This window comes from Amblyomma americanum, chromosome 1, assembly GCF_052857255.1.
Source record: "Amblyomma americanum isolate KBUSLIRL-KWMA chromosome 1, ASM5285725v1, whole genome shotgun sequence".
NCBI classification, from domain to species: domain Eukaryota; kingdom Metazoa; phylum Arthropoda; class Arachnida; order Ixodida; family Ixodidae; genus Amblyomma; species Amblyomma americanum.
This window is the reverse complement of record NC_135497.1, coordinates 284,927,473-284,954,605: the sequence shown is the minus strand read 5'-3', so window position 1 is coordinate 284,954,605 and position 27,133 is coordinate 284,927,473. Positions and strand designations below refer to the sequence as shown.

Here is a 27,133-nt window from a genome sequence, read left to right as displayed (position 1 = left end):
GTTGCTGAACGTAAAAGCGCAAAAGACAAGGACACAGAATAAGACAGACTACACGAGCGCTCCTGTTGTTTGTCTTTTTCTCTGTCCTTGTCTTTTGCGCTCTTACATTCAGCATGGAAAACTAACTCGCCCAAACGCGGCCATTATATCATGTATGTGGGCTTGCAAAAGATCCATGAACCATGTACATGGCAGACGACGGGAAGGTTTTTGCGTATACGCAATGAATAAAAATAATACTACACAAACTGCGTGGTCAAACCAATACTGAGCACACATGAGCGTATCATGAAAAAAAAATGCAGAGAGAAAGAGAAAGAGCAGATATAAATTGTAGGGACACTTGAGCTCCGCGTTATGGCTACGACGTGACACCTTTGATGGTTATTTTTTACTTATTTATTAATCAGTCCCTCTTTCTAACTATGCACACTCATTAGCATTCATTAGCAGGCATATCGGACCACATGATACACCACAAGACACGTATAGTCTCCCTTTAACCATGTCCATCGAACATACCTCAGTACCCTGGAAGCCTGTCTGACTCAAAACCTGGGGGTCATGGGTTCCATTCCGAACTAATCATCCCAATTTTCTTTTTAGCGTAAGTCATTTACTTTACACCCTTATACAACTTCATATTGACATTTCTGTCATGTTATAACGTCATAGCCAGTTTGACTTGAGTTTTAAACATTATCATTCCACGGCTAAACGTTCGATGTCACAACCCTTTCGCCCAATCCAGAAATAGTGTGACAACGCGCATGGCTTTCCCTCCAAACACCGTGTCTGACGCCATCACGTTAATAATCTACCGCTTTCATTTCCTACTTTTGTTTCCTAACAGCGTTTACTGCATTCCTCACTCCTGCATTTTTTCACTATTGCAGCCCTACGTGCTATCTCACAACACCGTTTTAACTTGCTCGAACATGCAAATATTTCATCCCCAAGCAAGACAGAGCTTTCTCGCTTTCAGGTACAAAGCAATGGGAAACAGCAAGCAGAACATATACGTAGGGCTAGGGATTAAGCATTCCACTGTCCTAGCATTCCAGGCGAAGGTCCACGAAGGACCACGAATGCCCATTAGATTTTTCTTTTTTCGTTTTATTTTTTCTCTTGCTGTCGGCTGGAAATAAGCCCGATAAATCCTAATCAGTCCCAATAGGCCGCAGTTACGGTGGAAGCTGGCTTCACTGTCAACTATCGCATCTGCACATAATCGAAGTCCAAACAACAAAGGCTGATATTTGCTCTTAAAGAGGGCATGTTTCTTGGCCTAATAAGTTGCTCATACTGACGAAAAACTATTAAGCGCTGAAAAAGCGCTCAAAAGGGCACGGCAGCAGGGCTCACACGCAGATGGCTCATCCGTTTGTCTTCTACGCGCAGATCGTCGCCAGCCTGCTGCTGATACCAGCGGGACAACAAGAGTTCAACCGGCCTTTCGTGATTCACAACGCGCATGTGCTACAGAACGCCAGCATTTTGCCGCTTCCTACCCTGGAACCTGCGGATGGGACCCCATCATCGTCTACTTCCAGCGGAAGTGAATTCTTCACGCCGTTCAGCGCAGCGCCACCCCCCTTCCCGAGGATAAAACCCGCCAACGCGCCACCGCATTCCAAAGGGCACGGCAGCAGGGCTCACACGCAGATGGCTCATCCGTTTGTCTTCTACGTGCAGGTAAGAAGACGTTTTGGAAAATGTTTTCGCTCTAGCGAGCGCGGTCTTGTCGTGCTGCCGTGCTCTGCGGTACTTCTGGATGCTTTGTATGACATAGTGTACCTTGCAAAGTTGCTATTGCTTGCCGGTGATGTCGAGACAAATCCCGGGCCCGGGATTCCGGAACTTTCAGAACAGCTAAAACTAATCGCTGCCGACATAAAGTCTATAAAAGAAGAACGACTGACGTCGATCGAAGAAAAGCTAGAACGTATACCATGCCTTGAAAATAATGTATCAGCCTGCACTAAACAAGTCGCTAGCCTACAAAAACAAGTGTCATCCCTGGAGTTAAGAATAGATGACCTAGAAAATCGACCAAGAAGATGTAACCTCATCGTGTATGGCATGCCAGAAGATGAAGAAGAAAACTCCGAATCCCTGGAACAGGCAGTGAACGAAAAGGTCATCTCATCGTGTATGGCATGCCAGAAGATGAAGAAGAAAACTCCGAATCCCTGGAACAGGCAGTGAACGATAAGGTCATTAAGGATACTTTGAAGTTAGATGAGGTCTCAATCGAACGGATCCATCTATTAGGCAAACCGAAGGTAAACAAAACAAGGCGAATAATTTTAAAGCTGTTAGATTTCCGAGAGAAAACAATACTTTTGCGAAGCTGTCACAAACTGAAGGGGAGCGACTACGTCATCAGCGAAGATTTTTCACCACGTATTCGAGACATTGGGCGGAGGCTATGGGAATATGGGAAACCAAAGAAGGACTCTGGTGATAAAGTGGCTTTGGTTTATGACAAACTAAAGATCAACAGTCTTTATTTTTGGGATGAATAAAAAAATGCGGTGTCTCCCATAGCATCCACTTCTAATAAACCAAAAAACCAGGACCCCGATACGCGCAACCTGCGTCCACGCCGCCCCCAGTGTCCAAAATAACCTTCGTTAATGTTAACGCTCGAAGTATAATTAACACGCTTGATCCCCTCGAATCGATAATATTAAACTTTGAGCCAGAATTCATCGCCATAACAGTAACTTGGCTAACCAAAGACATCAAAGGCTTTGAAATAACTCCCTTAAACTACGTCATTATTCGCAAAGATCGGCCAACACGAGGCGGAGGCGTTGCTTTGTGGATAAAAAAAGAAATACCGTTCATTACCTTGCCGGACGTTGAAGGAGTTCAAGCAGTTTTTTGTAAACTTTGCCTTGTATATACTACCATCACTGTGGTATGCATCTATCGCTGTCCTTCTTCCGATCTGATTACAATGCAATCTTTGTACGTGTATATGCAGCAGCATGTGAAGGGAAACAAGGTGATATTACTGGGCGACTTCAATCTACCTGACATTAACTGGCACACACTACCCCATCGATCACCTTGCGCCGATGTTCTTTTTGATATCATGCTTTCTTTCGATCTAACCCAGATAATAAACGAGCCCATGCGGGTACAAGGATCTAGCTCAAACATTTTAGACCTAGTATTTCTTAGTAATCATTTGCCTATTCATGAGGCAAAATTCGAAGTGTCAGCCGGCCTGTCAGACCACAAACTGGTCTATTGTGCTGTCCCATATAATGGTTCTCTACCTTCTTCACGATCAACAATAATGTATAAAGATTACAGCAGAGCAGATGATACAGGCATCATTGATACACTATCACTCGAACTCTCATCCTTCCATCAACTCGCACACGATACAAACACAAACATCGAATCCCTATGACATAAATTTAAAACAGTTGTGTCATACTGTGTCACTAACTACGTACCATTGAAAACTAAAAGGACCCACAAACATAACCCCTGGATAACTCCAACCGTAATCCACGCAAAAAGAAAAGTTCGACAACTCAGAAAGAGACAGAAAGACCACCCGTCACAACGAACAGTTCTAAACCTTATTTCCGCTGTTGATGATTTGAAATCAAAAATGTAGAGGGCCAAGACATATTATTTTACACAAACACTTCCTAAATTTCTGAAAAATTCCCCCCAAAAATTCTGGCGTTATATAAACCCTAAAAAACAAGGTGAAAGACATGCATCGCCAGAGGATGACAGGAATGCAGCAACTACTTTAAATAACTACTACTGCTCAATCTTCACAGCGGATAACGGAGAGCTACCAGGAATGAACTCTAGCACAGGCGTGACAATCGAACCACTAACGGTAACTGAACCAGGAGTGTTAAACCTTTTACTAAATTTGGATACTAAGAAAGCACCAAGGCCTGATAACATCTCTAACATATTCCTACATAGATATGCCGAGTGGATAGCTAAATTCGTGGTACTACTTTTTAACAAATCATTATCCACTTGCACCCTCCCTAGGGATTGGAAAACAGCCAAGATAACACCGATACACAAATCAGGAAATAATTCCGACCCTTCGAACTTCAGACCTATATCACTAACGAGCACAGTTTGCAAGTTATTTGAACATATTGTTTTAAAACACATAAACGCTTATCTTCAAGTAAATGACATTTTAACCCCGTGTCAGCACGGCTTTCGTAAGGGTCTTTCTACAATAATTTAATTAATTGAATTAACACATGACATATCCATGAGCATTGATAACCAGAAACAAATTGACCTTATATTTTAGACTTCTCGGAAGCATTTGACCGTGTGTCGCATACTAAACTTATTGCAAAACTTCCACTTATTTTAGGAACTTGACCTATTCTAAACTGGATTAAAGACTATCTTAGTAATCGCATGCAATTTGTTGTAATTAACGATGAGAAATCAGCGACAACTAATGTTACATCTGGAGTACCTCAAGGAAGTGTCCTAGCACCAGTACTGTTCATAATATTTATAAATGACCTACCAGCTTGTCTTTCACAGAATATTAAACTTTTCGCAGTTGACTGCGTCCTTTGCAAGGAAATTAACTCTTCTGATGACCATATAGTTTTAAATAACGCCTTAACAGCAGTGTACCAGTCGTGTCAGGACTGGCAGATGGACATCGATTTAAATAAATCTGTTCTTTTATCTATAACTAGGAAAAAACACACATCAGCTTTTCAGTACACGCTAAATAATATTCATCTTGCATCTGTCCTTGAGCATAAGTACCTTGGTGTGACACTAACCTCTGATTTCAGATGGGATTCGCACGTTAACATCATCACATCTAATGCACTAAAACAAGTCTTCTTCATTAACAGACGCCTTAAAATAGCACTCTCTGAAACAAAATTACCAGCATATAAAACTATTGTCAGACCAATTCTAGAATACGGCAACACCGTTTGGTTTCCCTTTACTAACAAGCTCATTAAAAAACTTGAAGGGGTGCAGAGAAAGGCACTAAGATGTGTATATAATAAACACTCACTTACAGACTCACCAACACAATTACTAAAACGTGCAGAACTCCTAACCCTGGAGAACAGAGCAAAATTCGAGAGACTTAAACTTATGTATCAGCTAATACACAACCAACTAAAAGTGCCCGCTACAAAATACATAACGACCACAAAAACTAGATCGACCCGCCACAACCTCACACACAAATTAAATGAGTTTCCATTCCGTACTGACATATTCAAATACTCATTTTTTCCTAGACCTTCACGAGAATGGAACAATCTAGACATAGATATTAATAACAGCTCATCATTAGATGAGTTCAGTGCCCTGGTTATAGATCACCTGTTTGTTTCCCAGTAGTTATTCTCATTTTCCACACTTTTCTGCCCTGTTTACTTTTACCGTTTTGTTTGTGCCTAGATTGAAAATACAACACTAACTGCAGCCGATTTCCTTTTTTTGGTATGCTTGTCATCATGTTTGCCGCCTATTATTTGTACCTCAACTTGAATTCTCTAACCGATTTTGTAACTATTTTTCCCATATGTTATTGTTAAATTGTTTACTACCAACATGTGTACAACAACTGTATCATTCAGAGCCCTTCCTGTTACAGTCCTTGATGGGACTTACAGTATCAAATAAAAAAAAAAGCACTGTCGCCTGTCCCACTCACGTTCTCGTCTTTTTTGCCGAGTAACAGTCGTACACAAGATGAAGCAGAGCGTACAGTCGAACGTAGGTCTCGGTATGGCTGGGCCACACATAGAGAATAATAATAAAGAGATTCTTTCAAACGCTTGTTGGCCCAGTGACTTTGATGTTCGGCTACTGGTCCCAAAGTCAAGGGTTCGATCTCGGCCGCCGCGGCCCTTTTTCGGTGGATGCGAAATACAGATAACGCCCCTGTGCTATATGATGTCAGCGCACGTTAAACAACCCGCAGTGCTTTAAATTTATCCGGAACATACCACTACGGCGTCGCTCAAAGCCCATGGGTCGCTTCGGGACGTTAAACATCACAATTTAGAATTTAATTTAAAGAAATGTTTGCATCATCTCGCCGCAAGCTTCAAGGCATAGCGACAGGAAACGATAATTGTAAACATGCCCAAAACTGACACGTTCTCTATGTACGTAGGGACATGACACGGGCTGGTGCATTTTACTTTTCAATATTTATCCACTCTGCCAACATACTTTTTGTACAGTTGGAAGCGAAAACCGTGAAACGAAGGGACATAAGACAAGTGCTGTCTCCTGTCTTGTCTCCTGTCCATCCCCTGCAGGTATCCTGCGCTTGTCTCCTTGTCGCTTGCCTCCAGTCTATGTCCGCATTTGACTTCCGAATGGATAAGCAACATGTCCAATTATACTACTATTTTTGTACATGGGGCACCCATTTTGCTTTAAGAGACCATCTTGAGAATGTAAGCGTAGTGAACAACTTTGGCTAAGCAAATGGAACGTGCGAATCGTTTGCGGAATCGTTACAAATACATAGCTAAATTAACTAAGTACTTGCGCGCAACGAGTCTACTGGATTTAAGGGTCATCACTGCATCCGAGCTTTTCTTTTTCTGGCGCTAGCTGTATTAACCTAGTTACCCCGGTTTCGTGTCGTCGTCGTCGTCGTCTCGTCCCCATACCCCATTCTCGTAATTGCAGGAATGCACCATTGTAGGAAGGCCCAGAGGAAAAAAAAATAATTGCTGGTGGTTCAGTCTTGATAATCACTAGCTATTGTGCGAAAGCAGGTTTTTGCAGGCGGAAAGAACCGCCATGTACTGCAAAGCGCGATTGAAACCTCGGTGCCTTTCATTTCGTGACTTGCGCACAGATGGAAGTTGATGTAGACGATGATGTACAATGCACAGCGTGAGAGTTTGTTGCAGTTTAATTCGAGGCGTTATTGGCCGCAGTGATAGCATAGTGCACTCGTGCAGTGGCCAGCGAAGCTGATCTGTTCGCGAAGCCGCGGGTTAGAAACCCAGTCGCGGCAATATTTTTTACTTCTCCTTGTTGGTTAAGGTCACCCTTATTCAGAGTATTGTTATATTTCCCGCATAACGTGACTAACTTGAGAGGCGTCACCACACACGCGCAGTTTCTTGGTTATGAAGCCAATAGTGCTTTCGCACCAAGAGGTAGTCACTGATAGCATACAGAAGTACAAGACTGCGGCTCGGGTGCGCCGTCTCTCTACCCTACTCTCCCCTCTGCGGCGAGTGCCAACTTGCGCAACCGAACTGGAACGGAGGCCCTAAGCCGGACCGTGATCTACACTGCACAATCCCTCAGCCACGAATCCGCTTGCTTATTCATAGTCTACTCCGATTATCTGTGCTTGATCATCGCCAGTTTAGTCCAGTGGGAGTGGCGTAATCACGTCGTTGATGACTTCGAAAACCAGTTACACCGCCGATCATGCGCCTTAACCTGAAGGTATGAGCTTTCTCAGTCTACCTTTTTTTTTCTTGTGGGAGGGGGCATTGCACTTAACAATTGCAATGTCAGTGAACAAGCTTATGTTTACATGTAAGAAAAACGAATGCAAGTTCACAAGTGAAATGATGCTCTTCTGTAAGTGCAGGCACGCAGCCCCTACGCACCTACGGCGGGTGTGGGGGACTTTTCCGGGAAACTGGGTTTTGTTGAAGGCATGAGCCGCGGCGGCTCTTCAGGATCTACAAAGCCCCTCGGTCTCACTGCGTCGGTTGGATAACTAGACGAACTGGTTGGAGGGTAGCCTGGGGGATATCCTGGAGCACAGCCGGGGTTGTAGCCTCCACTGGCACCACCAGAGGAGCCGCTCATCGCTGTCACGTCCGGTGCAGCAAAGAAGCAGGGCTAGGCCACGGCTCCCCTAGACATAAAAAATACTTAGAGGCCACTCTTTCACTCAGAGCCAGCGGTGTTAGTCACCACGCTAGACAACACGAGGCCTAGCCCCAAAGCTAAAATTGCCCAAGGTTGTGACAGTTCATATTAATCGATTCTAGTCTTCCCGACTGAAGCACGTATTCTCTGGCTTTATTCTAAAGATTTCGCAACCTCTTCATTCCTCTACTTCGTGCACACTGACTCCTGTACGGCTATTCTTTTCAACCTTGAAATTACCAGGTTTTCAATTACCTTTGATCTATTCGACCTCGGAGGGCAGTGCACTGGATCGCGAAGAGTCTTATGGTTTACGTATCTCCCGTCTGTAAATACCGTATTGGCCAAAAATAACCATGTGACCGGGATTGCTTCCGAGGCTTATAGTAAAGTCTTTCGAAACACCTAAAGACCGAAAGGCCTCGAAAAAGTAAGAAACGAAGCCCGTTGCTCAACTACATTTTGAAAAGATACTGCAGCAGACATCCCTCACAGCGTCAAGATTTTTTTTCCGACAGCTCACAGCCTTGGCCCCGAAAAGTCAAGCGCTCTACTTGCCATGAACCAACACAATACGCAAATAAATGGCAACTGTTGGGGTGTTGCTCTGCGCACTGGTTGCACCGGAAGTCTGGTTATGGCGTCCAGCTATCGAAAGTAAAAAACGCAATGCAACAAGCGGCAGCGCCACGTCATGAAGGAGGCATCGTCAGTTCACCCAACCTCTATCCAAAGCTGAAAAATCCCATGAGTTTAAAAGCTGTCATGATCGTCATCGATTGAGCAGAATGATAAAGCATGCAGAATGAAGCGAAAGGAAAGTTTACTAATAGGCGCCAGAATTTACCGAAGTACATTCAGTGGCACTTAAAGAAGCTAGGATGTGCAGGAAAGAAGGGGAGGCAGCTTTGAAATCACTTTCGGTGGGAACACTTCTTGCGTGGAACAAAAGCGGTAGAATGAAGGTCACGCAGCAGAATCGTCCCCACAAAGTTGAGGCTGACTGAAGATGGCAGACAGGTGTTGATACGCATTACGCTTAAAACTTACAATAGCAGCAAATACCTGGAAACTACATGAGCAACATAAGCCGAAAAAGCCAGCTATTGCTTAGACAGCTAAGTTTATAATGGTGATATCACCATGTTCATGATCAAATTAAACTTGGACCATCCGGCTGATTCATACATGATGTGTTAAATCACAAGGGTTATTCTGTCTTGAGGGGGAACTAGGCTAAAGAGAAAAAAATACACACCGCACAGTGTAACACACCAGAAGGGTAAAAGAAAAACACAGAACACTCTTTAGAGTTTATGCTTTTTTTTCTCGCGCGCTTCTCTGCATCTATGAACTAGGTTGATCATCATAGTTTTGGTCTTCTTCCGTGCACACCGTTAGTACGCGGTCCCGTGTCTTCGCGTTTTACAATAGCACACACACAATTTAGAACGTCTGCGTTTACTAAACTGCAGTGAGACGCCCGAAAACCATCGCCGGACAGGAGTCAGCACGAACCGCAGCAGACTGCACACCATTCTGCGGCGTCTGAATCACGTAGTCTAGAGCGCCGATGCAGGATGCTCTGCGCGCATTTTCACCAAAGCAAAAACAGCTCACGGAGGTAAAAGTACTACCGCGCTTTCCTATAATCTGTGCAGCGATCGTGAGGACCAGGCAATGCGCAGGCAAGTTAGGCTTAATCACGCCACTCCGAACGTTCTCTGGTGGTACTAAGCTGCCGAACTAACATGCAGTGCCCATGCTGCGCTGTGCAGGCTTGATAATAGCTTAGACGCTGAAGGAGGCTTAACTCGGAAAAGTGGAAGACACTTACGAGGGAAAATTTCGTTCAGACGCTTGGCACGAAGGCGGCGGTGCGTGGCGTCCTCGGTGTGGCAGGCACCTCGAGCAGATTCAGCACGAGCTCGCTCATAGTAGTGTGCATACGAAAACAAGCAGCCGGCAAAACTGAAGAAGAAGAGGAGAAATTAACAACGTAGAGCAAGATTCAGCCTGCGATGCGCCAAACGTGTGTTGGGCAACATTTTCACGCTTGCACGCTTTTGAATATACATGAAAACAAAAAAGGTGAGCTTGTGGTACCTGCGGTAACGTGGAAATTACTTCGCCCTTCTGTTCAGTCAACATTCGTATCAGCAATCAGGTAAGCTTTCGAGTCAAAGAAGAAAGAAGAAAAGGGCTTTATTCGGGGGGAGCGCCTTCGAGGGGAAGCCCATGAGAAAGGCGGTCCAGAGGAAGAAGTGATTATACGGAGTTTGACTTAATATTAATACGGGTGGAGGGGGAAGGGTTCTTTTTATACTATTCCCACTTCTCCATCGTTAATAAAACACATATGAAGAAGCTATAATTTTCACATCTGCAACATGTCAATACATAACACAAAAAGAGGAAATGGCAAGGAATAGGCTAGTAACTGCCACAAGAAGAGGCGCGGCGCCTGTCTTCGCGAAGGAGAGAAGGGCACGGAAACAACACGCAAATTTAGAATAGAGACTGCAGTCACAGCAGGAATACTAAACGACAAGCAGCGACCCCAAACAATTCTTTATTCACAGAAGAAAGACATCGAAAAAATCAGCATGAAAATTTTTGCTAGTACGCGCGTTGTCGGGGATCCAATGTGGTCGACTGCAAACCACGTCTATACCATGTACTTTTCTGTCGGCAGCAGCACGGCGGCGGCTCTGAGAGGATGGCAACTTTACCCGCTTTCGTCTTTTTTTAAATCTTGGTGAAGTAAAAAAATAATGGTTTATGAAAGGCAACGTGAGTTAGCATGCCGTTCATGGTACAGTCACCGAAAACTGTCGGGAAGTTGGCACAACCCAGCCCCTTGACGCGCTTTGTTGCACACGTTTCATTATCAGCTACCCCTGGATACCGGATCGCCTCCCAGGTTGGTACCTGGTCGTGCGCTCCTGTTTCGTTTGAGCGAATAATGGAGGTTGAGAATGTTTCAGGACCATTCTGGCAGCTGATTGTATGTGGTTCCTTTGATAAAAATGGTACCCTGCATTTTGCGCTTGATTAACAGTGTTGCTACTCTTTTCGTTTGTGCATCACAGGCAACCAAAAATTCGCACCCGAATGAAATGGGACTACTTTTCAGTAGCGCGTGTGCTCAGGCAGTCTCAAGCGCCTCGTATTACCCCAGCAGCACGGCGCTTTCTGCAGTCGCTGCTGCAGATGATACGAGAACGCCAGCGATAGCCGCTAACTATACTCGCGTCCCTAGATTGCACTAGCTTCACCAAGCGACACGCGCCCTCGTGTTCCTTTTTATAAAGCCTTTAACTGTCATTTATCGTTACATCAAACACCCCTGAGCACTTATCGTAGATGATTGTGAGCACTGTTTATGAACGATATGCTATGCCTCGACAGCCAGTATTTTATCTCAAGGTATGCTATTTTATTCGAGGGGTAGGGGCGCTGAGCAGCGCATGCCCAACAGAACCTCGACAGGAGGTTAGCAAAGGTGTTGGGGGAGCTTGATTTGAGGTTGGGGGGCTGGGCTCACCTGCGGCACCCTGGTTACCTGCCGGGTTATACAGAAAAGAAAGAAGCCGCCATTTTGTCTCAGTGGCTTTAGCGTTCGGCTGTTGAGCCCAAGGTAGCGGGTTTGCATACCTGTCGCGGAGGCTGCGTTTCGACGGCGCCGAAATGCAAACATGCCTGCGTGACGTCACTGCATTTCTATTTCTTGTAAGGTGCTCCAGCATATTCTTGTGAAATATCTCAATACTTTCTTAGCAGCAAACAAGATCATAAATAAAGCGCAGCATGGGTTCAGACACGGCTTTTCCACCAACACGCAATTAATAGCGACCATCGACGAAATCGCTAAAATTCTAGATATGAATGGCCAGGTGGACCTAATATTTTTGGAATTTTCCAAGGACTTTAAAAGGGTGCCTCAGCATAAATTTATCCTGAAGATGAAAACAATTGGTATACCTTCCAAAATAATCAATTGGGTTATATCGTACTTGACTAACAGAAAACAATACGTAGACATAGACGGCTCTTGTTCTGAAAATTTAGTTGTCTGCTCGGGAGTGCCCCAAGGATCTGTAATATGACCAGTCTTATCTAGTATTTACATCAATGATTTGGTCGACTCTGTCAGGCCAATTGTATTAGTTACACTGTTTGCAGACGGCTGTGTCATTTTTAAAACCATAAATTCTTTTACAGATCAACTCGAGCTGAACGCAAATATACCATTACTAGCAGAATGGTGTGATAAATGGGATATGATGATTAACATTGAAAAGACTATGCATTTGTGCGTCACTAATAAAAGAAAAAAACGACTTTTCACATAACATGGGCGGCAAAAGCATTAAGCAAGTAGTGGTATATAAGTATTTAGGCGTCACAATTACAAAGAGGCTTAAATGGACGGCGCACATCGATAACATATGCTCTTCAGCTCGTAAAAAATTAGGCTTCGCGAAACACAAATTATGAAGATTGTCAAGTGGACTGAGAAGAAAGGTGCACAAAGCGCTAGAAAGTCTCACGTTGGAGTACGCTAGTATTGTGCGGGACCCTCACACGACGGTAGATATAGAAAAAAATGAAAAAATTCTGAGGCTAGCCGCGCGTCTCGTATACAACCGCTACAAACGCCGGTACTCACCATCTGCTATCTTGCATGAAGCAAAGCTTGAATGCTTAAGAGAACGAAGAAAAACGGCTCGAATTATATTTCTTTGTAGTTTGTATTTTTTAAAGAAAGGCATAGACCTCCCGGATTTCTTAACTGAAAAGTTTTCTAAGAAATCTCGTCATAAGCATAAACACTACATAGAACCCATTTTTGCCCGCACGAATACCTCTAAGTATTCATTTCTTCCTAATACGACAACTGATTGAAACGCACTGACTCATGATTCTCTGTTGCTTGCCTTGAATGATTAATTTCAACCGTCGAGTGGCGCTGACTATGACGCGCTTTGTTGTGATTCTTTCATCCTGGGTCTATTTACCGTTCCTTAGGTGTTGGTCGTCCTATTTAGAACTGGTTTAATCGTCAACTATGTTTTTTTTTCAAGATCGAAGTTTTGTACTCTATTGTTTTGTACTGTGCCTTTCCTCCTTGGACCGTATTTGGTCGGCAGTATGTGACAAATAAAAAAATAAATAAATATTGGTTTATGGTTTACGGGTGTTAACGTCCCAAAGCGAATCAGGCTATGATAAACGCCGTAGTGAAGGGCTCCGGAAATTTTATCACGTGGAGTTCTTTAGTGTGCACTGACATCGCACAGTACACGGGCCTCTAGATTCGCCTCCATCGAAATGCATCCACCGCGGCCAGGACAGAACCCGCGTCCTTCGGGTCAGCAGCCGAGCGTCATAACCACTGAGCCACCGCGGCGGCCAAACACATAAAAGAATCATAGGTGCTTGAATATATTCAGGAGCCCTCCATTGCGGTCGTTCTCACGGCCCATGTGCAACTTCGGTGTATTAATCTCACATGCGACCACTGCAACCACAAAAAAGAAAGACACCATGAAAAGAAGCGCTAGTTGAGATTCACTTTACTACTCCCAAATAAGCACTAGGCCGCGTGGAAAAAGCGCACCTTCCTCGGTGTTTGAAACACGCAACTTTTGTCACTTCAGAAGCCTTCTGTAGCTCAAGGCGAATACTGCGTCAGTAATCACATGCGTGAGTGCAGGTTAAAGAAAAGAAGCTTTCCAAGCAACTGCGCGGCCTTCTCTAGACGGAGTTGGTTTGAAGCACATGTTGGTAAAGGTTCACTCGAAAGTGCATTTTTCAGGCACGCTTTATGCTCCACTATCAAGAAAAATCTGAAAATTATGGTGCGTATATTTGGAACCCCCAATTTTCCAAAAATAACACGAATGGTTGAAAAATTTTAAGAATTCACGCATGACGCCCTCTTTCACGCACATGGAATCGTACCCTATATTCTTGGGAAAAAACACTTATGCCCAATAAATTATCTTCTTTACCATCCTAAGCTGCTTTCGCAGCGAAATCAGATATCTTTCAGTAAAACATTCTACAGTATGACAGAAAACGTTACAGCGCTCGACAGGACATGAGTGGCGTACCGTAGAACTTCGTGACGTCCATCTTAATTTCTTGATATTGAAAAGCGATCCTTTTTTCTAGGCACAAAGTGGTCAAAAAAGTTTGTCCAGCAGCGATTTCCAATAAAGTAGGCATAACTGACGGCGTGAAGACGGCTCTGGACGACACGAAATTAAATTAAACGAATGATACGCGAATGCGATATCAAATTAAGAGCGTCAGCTACGTTGTTTTCCCCTATGCTTTCGACAATTCAGAACGCCAACGTGTATATCACGAAGCGATAATTCGTTTGGTATCAATGCCATCCCGCTGCGACCAATAGTTCGCCCGCCACGGCCCTCTGAAGATAGCTCCCAATATGATTTCGAGGAAAAAGGTCGTCGGTACGAATCGCTCACACTCCCTTTAACCCGACTAACAACTTTGTGTGCCCGAATCGTTTCTACCACTCCGAACCCTCTGCGCCAAGCGGGTGGGCTCAAATTTTGTCACCAATGGCGACCCCAAGTGGCACCAGCCTGGGCGCCCGCTCAGATGGCACTTATGTAATCCGGCCGCCGTGCTGGCCCGATGACTGCGCGCGCGGTCACGTATATGGGGTGTCAGATTTTGCGGACCTGTGTTGTTACGGCTATGATCACGTGTATTAGCCGCCTTCTTGAAATCTGAGAATGAACGTAGAAATGAACGCGAAAGGAGCAAATGCAAGTTGTAAGAGCTAACTCACTTAAAATTCTAAAAACTCGCGTCCACAAGCATGAGCGCTGTGCCGCAAAGGTATATGAAGATACGAAAAATAATCCAGTATGTGCCAATAATTCCTCGTCGAAACAGCAAAAAAAAAGGCGCAGTACGATGCCCGCACAATTTCGACTTTCGGTCCTGACCACAACAACATAATTGTGTTCTGGTTTCCTATACGACTAACAAAGACGGCGAACTAGTCAACCAGTGGCTTCCTTGAGAGCCTGTCCTGACATTTGTAGCGACGGCTACACTTGGCTGCCAGTCCAGCATTTCACTGTGGTCCGGAGAGGGCAGTTCTGCGCATGCGCCGTCACCACGGCTACCGGTGAGCAGCATCAGGTGCGGCCTGCGCTTCGCCATCGCCACGGCCGCGCGCCCGCTCCACCGTCGGAGCAGTTCGTGCCGTCACGCAGATTAACAGTTTGCGCATGCGCCGATACCATGGTAACCAGAGAGACCCCACAGGTGCGGCGCGTGCTTCTTCGTCGCCTCGCCGCACGCCGCTCTACCACAAGAACCGCGCGTCGCATGCGCAGCATTGTGAATAAAAGGCCGAGATTTAATGGGTGGCTGTATCACAACGTTTCATAATGATGCAGAGAAGGAGAGTCCAGCCGCTGCTTAATGGCTGTATAGACAAGAGTAGATTAACTCATCAGATCCTGAGGTTGTCGCCTGGCACTTGGCTAGTCAACAAAGAGAGAATGAGCGTAAGACCGCGAAAAGAGCAGAGGCCATGCGCAAACAGACAGGAGCGGCTTGCCAAACGGAGATTCCGGACTGTCGAGCATAATAGATGTCCGATAACCGTCGAGATGGAGCCCAATGTCTCTCTTTGTTACATACATTGACCACAAGAATCTCAGCCATGGAGCGTAGACGTACCTCTCGCTACGTATATCCTGTCATAGCCGAGCTTAGCCACTGCCAATTTTTTTCGTTCGGTTTGTGACTCAAAAGTACACTCAATACACTGCCGTGAACACTGATGATGTTAAAGTTGCTTTCGGTAAACAAGGCTTTCACGGGGCTTTTCGCGATCCCCTTTATCGCACGTGGACAAATCTTCGTACAGATCTCACAGTACTAGCGCACGTTCTCGTACGTGGACACATGACGCTTGCGTGAACGCATTAGCTATAGATTAAAGTAGTCTGTTTCACCGCAAGCTTTTTTGTGCCGCGAACACCGCAAAGCACATTTTCCTCATCTTTCAAGACCGAATTCAGGAAGTGATTACTGAAAATTTCTGCGCAAACAATTATGGACAGCTCACCTCGTTCTTGAAGCTTGGTAGATGCTTATGGGAGCAAGCAACTCGCTTCTGCTCAGAGCTTCGGCTCAGAGCCCATGATTCGCCTATAAGATACCAACAGGAGTCGCGCCGAAGCGTGCGATCTGGGGCAGTGACGCGCTGCCCGTGTGGGAACTTTTTGCTCTCGAGATCCTTTGTGTCAAACGGCATGTTTTTTTTTTCTTTTTTGTTGTTTCGGACGCATTTAGAGCGTGCGCGATCTGCACGTCAAGCCGAGCGCAGTGCACTCCGGCTTTATTTTATTTATTGAGCCCTCATGGGTGAAGGCATTAAAGAGGGGAGCAGTTACAAATAACGAAATACATAAACACATTCAATGAATGTTACAAAACAAAATACTTTTCATTCTCCTGTTGCACAATTGCTTTCGATAGTGTAGTTCGAAAATACTGGTTATCACCGATGTACGGAGTTTCTGCGGGAAGGCAGTTCCATTCGCATGGTGCACGACGCAAGAGAGACTGAAATGTAGATATGTAGTTACATGTTTTAATTCCAACTTTGTGACGATCAATGCTGTGTGACACGCATCAGGGAGAGGAAATAAGGGCGTCACCTAGAATGGGACTATGAAAAATTCTCAGACAAGTTAGCTTCCGGCGGGGTGCTAAGAGGGGTAAAGAAAGGGTAGCTTTCGTACTTGTTATACTAACGATTTGTTAAGGTTGGACCAGATAAAACGAGCAGCTTTATTACTATCCGGCCCCTGCTAGCGAAGGATGCGTGCAGCGGGGTGGCAGATAAAACCTGCCGAGTAATTTTGTATTGCTCTTTTGGAGTCGCTGAGGACTGTGCGCGTACGTGGGTCAGCGATGGCCAGCGCGATGGCGGTTTCTTCTGCCGCTGTCGGAGAGTGAGCTACTACTGTGGCGGCGGTGACGAGAGTAGACTGTGGCGTGGCTGCACAAGCCACGTATGTGTTTGCACTTTGCCGTGCAGCATCTACGTATATTGCGTGTTCGTCGGCAAGGTATGTGGCATCTAGCGCATCCTTCGCGGCTGGACTCCCGACCATAAGATCAACCTGGTCTGGGTACCCGCCCACGCGGGAAACTCTGGAAACGAAGGGGTCGACCGACTAGCCCGAGGACTAACCAACCGGGCGGCCGGCCCCACGGACCCAGACGCTCTTGCCGAGGCTCCCCAGACCTTTGCCGAAATTACCAACCTCTACAGAGAGATGAGACGCCAGTTCCCGCCTCCACACCCCGACTTGAACCGAGCGCAAGCCACCTTGCTCCGCAGGTTGCAGACACACTCTATCCTTAGCCATTCTAGACTTTCACTCATCACAGACGGGGAATACGACCCCGTCTGCCAAAATTGTTACCAGGGAGAAATCGCCACCCAGGCTCACATCCTCTGGGGTTGCGCGGGAAATCCGCCCCCTCGAACCTTACTGCCAGCTCCCTCCGAAGATGGATGGAACGAACTCCTCAAAAGGCCAGACAAGAGCATCCAACTGGCACTCATTTCGTGGGCCCAGGAAGTCGCCCCCACCTGGGGGCCACACCAAGCCCACCTGCCCTAAATCCCGCCAATCTATGGCAATAAAGTTGTTTCTCTCTCTCTCTCTCTCTCCGGCCCCTGCTAGGTAATGAAAATATCATATTGGGGATCCCATATGGCGGCGGCGTATTCCAGTTTAGAACGTATAAGTGTTTTATAAAGTAAAAATTTCGAGGAATATGGGCATTAGAAAAGTTACTGCGTACGTAGCCCACAATGCGGTTAGCACTGTTAGTGATGTACTCAATATGCCTCATACAAGTGAGGACACCCATGTATTTGTATGTATTGACCGCTTCTAAGGAAACGTTATTTAGGTAGCGCGTCTTTATACTCGCAAAATTCTACACTTATTAGTGCTGAGTTCCGCTAGCCATTCTTTACACCAAAGAGAAATGGTAGAGAGATCACGTTGAATAAAGTTTTCGTCACCAACTGATTTGATTTCACGAAAAACAATTAAGCCTTCAGCAAACAGGTGAATACTAGATGACACAATGAAAGGGAGGTCGTTAACGTAAATAAAAAACAAAAGGGGCCCAACCACTGATCCTTGAAGTGCACCCAGGTAAACCTCACATAAAAGTGAGATATACTTGTTAGAGAAAACGAACCATGATCGTTTAAGAAGAAAGTATTCGATTCAATTCAGACAACAGTAGCAAATATACAGTTGACTTAGCTTTAAAAATATTAAACGAAGGCATACCTTGCCTAATGCTTTAGAGAAAAGAAGAAAAATGCAGTCAGCTTCTGGTGCGCGATCTAAAATATGGTGAAGTTTTGTAGCAAAACAGGCATGTTAAGCAATGCAAGAAAATGATTTTCGAATACAACGTTAAGCCTAGGTTGAAAAAAAGGCAGACTATCCTAATATCAATAAATCGATCATTTAATCAATAAATAAATCAAACCATCAATCAATCCTTTTTTATTTGCTTCACTCAAGGCGAAGCTGTCAGCGGTATCAAAAAAACCAACGAGGCTGTTCGCTTGACAGGGACCGCGCTCCCTGCTCGCGCAATCTATTCGACCCCATATATGTATGTTGGTCGAGTCTTTAGTTTTCTTTTCATTCTTCTATTTTTTTCTCGAGAGAACAGAAGTGCGTTGTTCAGTTGTGGGCTCGCATCTTTCAATGTGGGGCCGACTAAACCTTAGACTGCGCAAGATGGCGTGTGTATGTCTTCCTCCGTCCTTTTCCATCTGCACTACCCTTCTGTCATTCACGGGCGGCAATTGTCTGATTGATAGCCGTCATAGCGCTCATGATTCTTGTGGATGGGCTAAATGCTATATAGATTATTTATTTATTCATTTCAGTTGGTGTAAAACAACGGCCATTTAGCTACATTTTTTCCAAGGCTTTTACCGTTGTTGGAATAACGCAACAAATAATTCGGGTTTCGAAAGGTCAGCAACATGCCCGTAATGTGGTATATCCTTGACTTTCCGCGAGTCCACACCAGCACTACTGAATTTATCTGCATGTTCAGAAACATACTACTTTAAGCCTATCAGTTATGAAAGTTTAACTAGAGAAGCTGTAAATACAGAAAAATTCGCAGACTTATCGATAACCGAATCAGCCACCACGTGTGAGATAATAAATACTTCGTTGAGCGTAGGTTGTGGTAAATATATTTCAAGGCGCTGCCACGGTGTACCCGGGAATACGATAAATTTATGATAAAAAAATTTCTGCGCCAACTTTGAGCTTCCGCAGAATAACCACATTTCAAGTACGAAGTATCCTCCTATTAAAGGGTGACGGCCATGTATCAGATTTCTTTTTCTAGAAAAAAAAATCGATTCTGTTGCCCTTTCTATAGATATGTTGATAGTTGTTCGGCAGCAAACGGCGCATTTGGTGCTGGGAGATCGAATTTAAAATTTTTCGGCCAATGGATTCAAGCTGGTGACGTGTCAAGACCAAACATGACTTCGTGGTCGTCGTTTGAAAGTGAATAGCGCACTAACCTACCCTCAGGGATCACCAGCTGCTTCTGGGGACGTCACCGCGCTCTTTCTAGAGATATCGGCCGATGGTGGTGATACCTGCATTTCACTTTTTCACCTTTTTTAGCTCATAAAACCACCGTTTTCAGTGAAAGTAGAGTCTTGTCCTTTTGAAAAAAACGAATTTAAATTTTGTTGAAGGTTGTAGCGAATGCGCTAGATCCAAAATGTTTTGTAGTTTTCGGCATAAGATGCCTCTCCTGAAGATCTGCGCACATCTTTCGCGGTATAAAGTTTGCGCGATCCTACCAAGAAGGACAGGATTAGGTAAATGGTCCTTTGAAGTAAATTAGTGGCAAGAATAATTTGCCTTAAATAACTGATTACTGAACTGAGGAAGCTAAGCCAAGTGTGCGAACGCATCCCTTTGCGAAGTCTTTACTCCCGTTCGAAAAATAAATTACTGGTTCTATTACGACACCCGGTAGACATACACAATATTGCATTTGCTCGAGGCAATTATTATAGGAGATCTTTATGTACTTCTTGCCGACATTTTTGCCCTCTAATCGGTGCACCCTCGTCTCACTAACCAAGTGCTTACATCTTAGATGAATTCTATACTTCTTTAGGGACGGCATGCTGGTGTAAAGCTGCGACTCAGCTTTGTTCACCCAAAATATAATAACGCCAATGAACATCGCGCTGCACAGGGGTCATTCCTCTTGCCCGAGGTGCAGGTCCGGGCAGCGAGCGGACCTGCCGGCAGGACGATTCTACAGATTCGAAGCTAGAAGCGTTAGCTCAGCCTACGTAGCAGTTAGCTGACGTCGCAACTACTCGTTGCGCCTTTAGGCCGCAGATAATTCATGGCACGTATGGTGACGGCGGCTAAGGCTTCGTGCAGCGGCATATGCGCGTGGCCTGTTCTACGCCAAATAAGGTAATGTCCGCTCAACTATGGATACAATTAGCCATAGCCCGTTGCTACGGACCCTGCAGAGGCCATGGCTGTGTTGCCTCTTTTTGGCGCAGTTGGCCTGTGCCTCCGCACGAATTGGCGAAGCAGATGTTAGATTTCAAGAATACTGCACACAGAGGCGAATACCGATTGCACGCTTATCGTGTTTGCTAAATGGCCGCTGCGTTGTGCTACTCATAGCGAGTTGATGGGTTCTATCCTGGACTCGGTTGTGCTTCGAGATTGATCCGCAACCCTCCGCTATTACACACCTCAATGCCCACATGTCTACTTTACCACGTTGACGCCCATTTACCTAACTTAACTAGCAATTAACGGCATCGCAAATAGATAGTTCTCGGCAAAACTTCACCTCATATGTTCTAGATAAGAGATTTAATTCAGAAAAACACTGTGGTTGCTAACGGGCAAATAGACATTACCAAACTGTAAAATGGATTTATGGGTACTAGACGCGGAGAACTCGAAATGAGGCTACGGGGTACGACGAAGAATGCTAAATGCTGCTGTTCGTGTGTATGTGGGATTTAGGCGCTACATCAGGCTGCCTTTTTCTGCTCTTTGCCCATTGTCCCCTTTTGCCTCTACTGTACTGTACTATGCGAAAATAAATTCCTAAATTATAAAGAACCTTCACAATCATGTCATGCGCAAAATTTACTGATAGGTCCGTACCATGTTTTATTTTCTCCAAGGCTCGAGGCTTGCTTTGCAGTGAAGGCCAGCATGATATCTGCTAATCTGTTCGCGCTTATAGAAGCTGTCTGCGTACCTCCCTTATTTGGGCATAAGGCGAGAATAAACACAATATACAGAAAGAGGGATACTGTAATGTATGTGAAGAACTGCTACTTTGTTAGCGGATGCCTGCTCAAACTTGATAAAGGAAGCGGAGTCCACCGGCAAGACTGAAATGATCCTGACTTTTCAAAGCAATTTGCTTGGCCGCCACACTGTCTAGCCATGTGCTGGCAATATGCTTACAGATGGCAGCAAACCGCTCTGCCGCAGAGCACCGGGAGCAGTCGGGCGAGGCTCTCCGCTGATCACACAAAGAACGCAGGTCATATGAGCATAGCTGGCCAAGAAATACCCAAGAATATGATGCCTCACGCAATACCCGCACATCTTTCAGAGCAGCGCCTTCGAACTTTGGTGGGGTTTGAAGCATAATGTGAAATGCACTGCACGCCTCAGGATAACTACCACAACACGCGAGTATATTGGATCCACAGGAACAGCAGCGGTGCTAGCATTTCGAGAGGTTAAATGCAGAGTCCTGCTATCATGTCGGCACTAAAATTGAGCTAGGCTACCGCAGTAATCTATTTAATTCTTCGAAAATACGTTGACAATCTCTCCTCCTCATTACTGGGGCTGTCATAAAATTCAGGGCATTTGTCTATGATATCTTCTTCATCGTGTATTTCACCCTCTTGGCTCATCGTACAATCGGGTAACGTACACACTACAGTAAGCTAGGTTTAACGTCTCGAAGCTACACGCGGAGTATAAGGGAATGTCGTATACTGCGGAGGGCTCGGTATTTATTTCGACCACCTGACGTCATTTAGCGTGCACTTACAGCGCACAAAAAACGGGCGCCTTTTAAATTCTTGGTTTAGTTCCTCTGCCACTGTACACGGACATGAACACCGCGGTCTTGAAAGGTCACTTCGACTTTCCTGGGCTGCTTTCTGAAATCGCATGTAAGCCAGTGTATTCTACAAAGGCAGTCTTCCTCTTTTTCCTGGCCAACGTGGATAACACGGACAACCTGTCGTCCAACCTACGCGACCACGTGTCTGTGCGCGCTACATGTGGACATGTATACACTGTTTTCTTTCGAAAACATCAGTGCACTAGTCACGTGCACCTGAATTGTTATCCAGATTGGCTTTAATGTTATCCAGGTGAGGGGCCCGGCTATGACCAGGTTATTGATGTAGTCGGATGGACGGGCGCGGAATAGCGGACATGGGAATAAGTGAAAATGTAGACGTCAAAGGCATTCATCTCTCAAAATTGCTCGCCTGGTATTCGATTAGTGCAGTCAAACACCAAACGGTCTAAATCCAGTATACCTGCACTTAGTGGACTATCTCTGCCCCTCCTTTCATCTGTTTCCTCGGGGCATGGTTCAAGTGGGTACAGTGAGACAATCATGTGCCTTTACTACCCTCATGCCCACTCCACAATCAATTAAACGCAGCGAAATGTCAGCCGCACCCTGTAGCGGTACCGCCTGCGATGTGTTTTCTTCATGCAGAGAAGGCGGTGCTGCTGTCTGTGAAAACGAAATGCACGCTCTTGTATTCCCGGAAATTCTAATTTTCGAGCATCACGAGCCCACAGGCAGGCCACACACTTCGGGGCGTCCTTTTCGGCGCAAAGGTGATGTGCCCAGGAGGGCTGTGCTCTGACTAGCGCACCGGGGGATAGCGCATCTGCACTTGGTAGGTTCCTCCTTGCGGGTAGCGCTGTGGGTAGCTCTGTGAAGTTGATAGCGGGCTGAAGCAGAGGGGCAGCGCCGCATTTTGCTGTATTGTAGTTGTTGCCTGAAGGGTAGCCTCTGCCTTAACGGCAACTGTTTCCTGAAGGTTAGCCCCTGCTCTGGTAGTTGTTGCCTGCGAGGACCGGAGAGAGCCACAAAGGAAACCAGTACCCGCAGCGTTGTACAGTTTCGGGGCGATAACGCATGGGAAGCATCAGTAATCATGATGAAAACTGCAGGCGGGGTGTGTTAAAAGGCAGTGCGCATGGGACAAGGCAGATCTATCCTACGTTTCTCTATTTCTGCCGATAGCGGTTCCCCGAGCGTACCAGGGAGCCCGAAGCAGTAAATGCTACACAATGAAACCGGTCTGTGAGGAGACCATCTGATGAGCCTGGCTTAGCCATAGTTCGGATAAGTTTGCTGGGAAGAACCAGCCATTTCTCACAGAAACGGCGCTCACATTTGGTTGGTTTATAGGGTTAAACTTCCCAAAGTGACTAAGATTATTATAGGTATATAGAGGTGTGAGTCTCTCAAGGCCATAGCAGCAAGCACTGCCCTTTCTCTCGCTTTGAGCAGAATTTTATTCCTCCAAAACTGAAAAAGTCGATAGTGTTTTTATCATTTGCTGCGTAGTTCTGCTTCCAAACAACAACTTTGAAAACGTAAAATAACAAAAGTTTTGTCAGCCTGGGGCACAAATGCACTTCGTAACCGGAATAATGTGTCATCAACTAGTGAAGGGCTGGTTCTCTTCTACATGAACAACATGTGAAAGAAACAGAGCGTAAGATGCGTATTTTTTGATGCGCCACAAGTACTGATGGTTCTCACTGTGCCAAAACTATATGGTTTCCGTGCTAAGACGGCGCAGTAGAGGAAGGCAGTACCGTTCGTTACCAGAAGTAATAATTTGATGCTAGGAGAGAAGAACAAATAGGCCCAGCAAAAATTTCGGCGAGAAAACTGATCCGCAACTGGGCTGAATGCGATTGGGCCCACAGTAGTAAAAACCGCCTCGTAAAGCAGTCGAACTTCACAACCACTACAGTGATCCTCAGCGAACAAACACTTCAGCCCAAGGAGCAAACGCTGATGCGAACTGGCCTTGCTAATAAACTCAAATATAGTATATCTGCGTGTCATGCCTACAGATGTGTCGAATTTCACAGCGTGAAACCGTGTAAAACCGGTAAGCTACAAAGTAAATTTTCTTCAGATATTATACGCAATAATTTCAGGCCTTCGCAAAACATCCAATCCTGAGAAGCACCTGGTCACCCTGAAAGTCGGCTTTTCCAAGCCCCTGATCTGTCCTCGCCAAAGGTTTCGTGAGCATAAGTGACGACGAAGCCACTGTGGTGCCAGAAGGCTTGCTCGGTTGTTTAAGGGGAATTTTCAGTCGCGCCACGCGTATGCTTATTTGCGCGTCGACGAAGAGCGTCAGCACTCTCAAAGCCAGTATAGCTGAAAAAGTTGACACCTCCACGTGCACGGCATTCCAAAGGATACCAGCATACACAGCGAGTATCCAGCCTCATCGGATATGAGCATGTGGCGCTGCTCTTCACCTTATCGCTGTGGGCAGTGATGGGAATTGCCAAGAGCAACCAGAACGCGTTAACTCAAGGCTTGCGCACTGCCCTGAAAACTGAACAAGTGCTGTACCTGTCAACCAGCCAATCTAATTCCTCTTTAAGCCCCTTAAACCATATCGTCAATGCTATCATGAACTTAGCAAGGTTGTCTGATGGGCAAACTGGAATATCTATTTTTATTTATGTGTTTTGAGATGCTGTCAATTCTCTTGTAATTTTTACAGGAGTGGATCAAGGACCCCTATACTTTTGCTCATACAGCCATACGCACATTTGTACACAAGAGTATGCAAAGACCACTACATCAAAAAAGAGGCAAGCACATCAGAAAAAAAACACTAAAGATACCGTCATTCACGCGCTAACATTATCACAGGTTTACATTTATACATATGAAGTAAACAAAAGAAGCATTAGTGATGTCATCACTTCCTCGTTGTTGACAGTACAGAATTGCCAGCAAGTTCAATAAATTTTTCAATGGTAGACTGCAAGACCACACTCTGATCTAAAGAGTTCCAATCACGCACAGCTCGTGGAAAAAAACGAAAAACTGTATGCATTATTGGCACAAAAATATTCTTGGATTGTGGATTGATGCTTATGGTGGGTTTCTCAGGAAGTATTGAAACAAATGTAGATATCAGGATTTACTTTATTGTTGCTATGCAAGATAAGGTACAAAAATTTCAGACGTTATAGCATCGCACGGCTGGTTAGTGTATGAAGCCCAATCTCGGTCAGCATCTCTATCGAGGAGTCCGCGCGCCGATATTGTTGCAGATAAAACGCGTGGCCTTCCGCAGGACCTCTTTCAGCGTAGATATTTGATTTTGGACAAACGGAAACCATGCTACGTTCGCATATTCCAAGATCGGGCGAATGCGCATCACATAAGCCAAAAGTTTGACTTCCCTCGTAGAGCACCACAAGGCCCGTTTCAGATACATTAATTTCAGCGTCGCTATGTTTGCCACATAGTCGACCTCAGCTGACTTTCCAAGGCCTGATGAGACCACGAAGCCCATGTACTTTTTTTTTATTCGAGAAGTGTGCCATGAGGCATAAGTTGAAAAAAGGAAGGGGGGGAAGGAATGCATGGGATTGATAGTTAAAAGAAGGAGTGAAGAACCGTTGCGCTAAGGTAGTCGCAGAGGTTGCTAATGAAACGGCTGTCCATAGTCCACTTCACGTACTTATGTACTTACGTACGTAGCCCATGTACATGTGCTCGGTGACTGTCTTGAAGATCGTACAGTCACATCCGTACAAAAAAAGATCTTGGATTTCTTTTTTGTTATAGACATTCATACTGTTTTGTTAATTTTTATGGCCAATTGCCAATTCGTGCACGATTGCGCTATCAAATCAAAATCCTTGTTGAGAACAATTTGGTCTTGTCGGTTCAGATCATGTCTATACAGGACGCAGTCGTCTGCAAATAATCTAATCTTGGAATCGACCTGACTAGTTATGTCGTTTATAAACAAGAGGAACAAGATATGCGCTAAAACGGAGCCCCGTGGTACACCTGAGAGGACTGGCACTTTTTAAAAAGTATGGGCGCCGAACTGAACAAACTGGCGGTGGTCAGATAAATAATAGCTCATCCATTGCACAACGGGCCCATCCCCTAAAATTTCTCTGAGTTTCAGTAGCAAATTTGCTTGGCAGACACGATCAAATTATTTTAAAGTTCAGATAAATTACGTGTAGTTGTGTTTGGTCATTATTTGCTTCAGAAAAATCATGTAGAATCTCAACAAGTTGGGTGACAATAGACAGACCTCTTCTGAAGCCATGTTGGTGAGGATGAAGGATGTTATTTGCTTCGAAACCTGCGTAATAGATTTTAAAATTATAAGTGCTAAAATTCTGCAGCAAGAACACGCCACAGAAATCGGCCTATAATTTGACCGGAGAGAAGTATCTCCAGGCTTGAAGATAGGCACTATTTGTACAATTTTCCATTCCGCTTGGAGGCATTGTTCACTGATTGATTTGTTTTAAATTAGGCAATAATATTTGCTTATAGGTTACGAATATTGTTTAATAAAGCAATTTGAGATACCTTCTGGGTCATTCCACTTTTTGTCATCAAAAAATAAACAGCAGCGAGAATTTTCCTGCTTCAGTTAAAACTGGTGCACATAATGCATCGCTTAGCTGCATGATTTCTTGTCTGTAATCATGCATGGTGCAATTATCAGGAGCAAATATGCAGTGGTTCTCTCTTAAGGTGGCTGCACATCGCTAAAGTAAAATTCTCGCCATCCGCGTAAATAAGTTCCTTATATCAAGAGAATTGACTTAACACCATCTAAGGTAGCTCCCGAAGCTCATGCACCGTGTGAGTGGCAGTAAACAAAAGTCCTTCAGTCATCGCGGCAGCTGGACTGGGCTCCGAGGCTAGGCTTAGGGCCACCGGTGACGCGCTGGCAGAGGTGGCTTCGCCGGCGTCGGTCACCACGGCTTCACCAACACCTCTTTTGACAAGTGAGCCTGGGTCCCAG

General features: G+C 45.1%; 2 protein-coding genes across 2 annotated transcripts in view; both read right to left on the bottom strand.

Annotated features, from left to right (window-relative positions):
• Positions 1–9,859, bottom strand: part of LOC144118608 (annexin-B12-like) — a 37,015-nt gene extending 27,156 nt beyond the window's left edge. The window contains exons 1-2 of the mRNA XM_077651502.1: positions 9,749–9,859; positions 7,644–7,897 (exon numbers count right to left, since the gene is read on the bottom strand). Coding sequence (XP_077507628.1) covers positions 7,644–7,848 — 205 coding nt within the window. The 5' untranslated portion in view covers positions 7,849–7,897; positions 9,749–9,859. The remainder of the gene's footprint in view (positions 1–7,643; positions 7,898–9,748) is intronic.
• Positions 9,860–22,948: 13,089 nt separating this feature from the next.
• The window catches only part of LOC144118597 (annexin A4-like), a 36,362-nt gene continuing 32,177 nt past the window's right edge, over positions 22,949–27,133 (bottom strand). The window contains exon 12 of the mRNA XM_077651494.1: positions 22,949–23,152. Within this exon, the coding sequence (XP_077507620.1) occupies positions 22,949–23,152 (204 nt within the window). The remainder of the gene's footprint in view (positions 23,153–27,133) is intronic.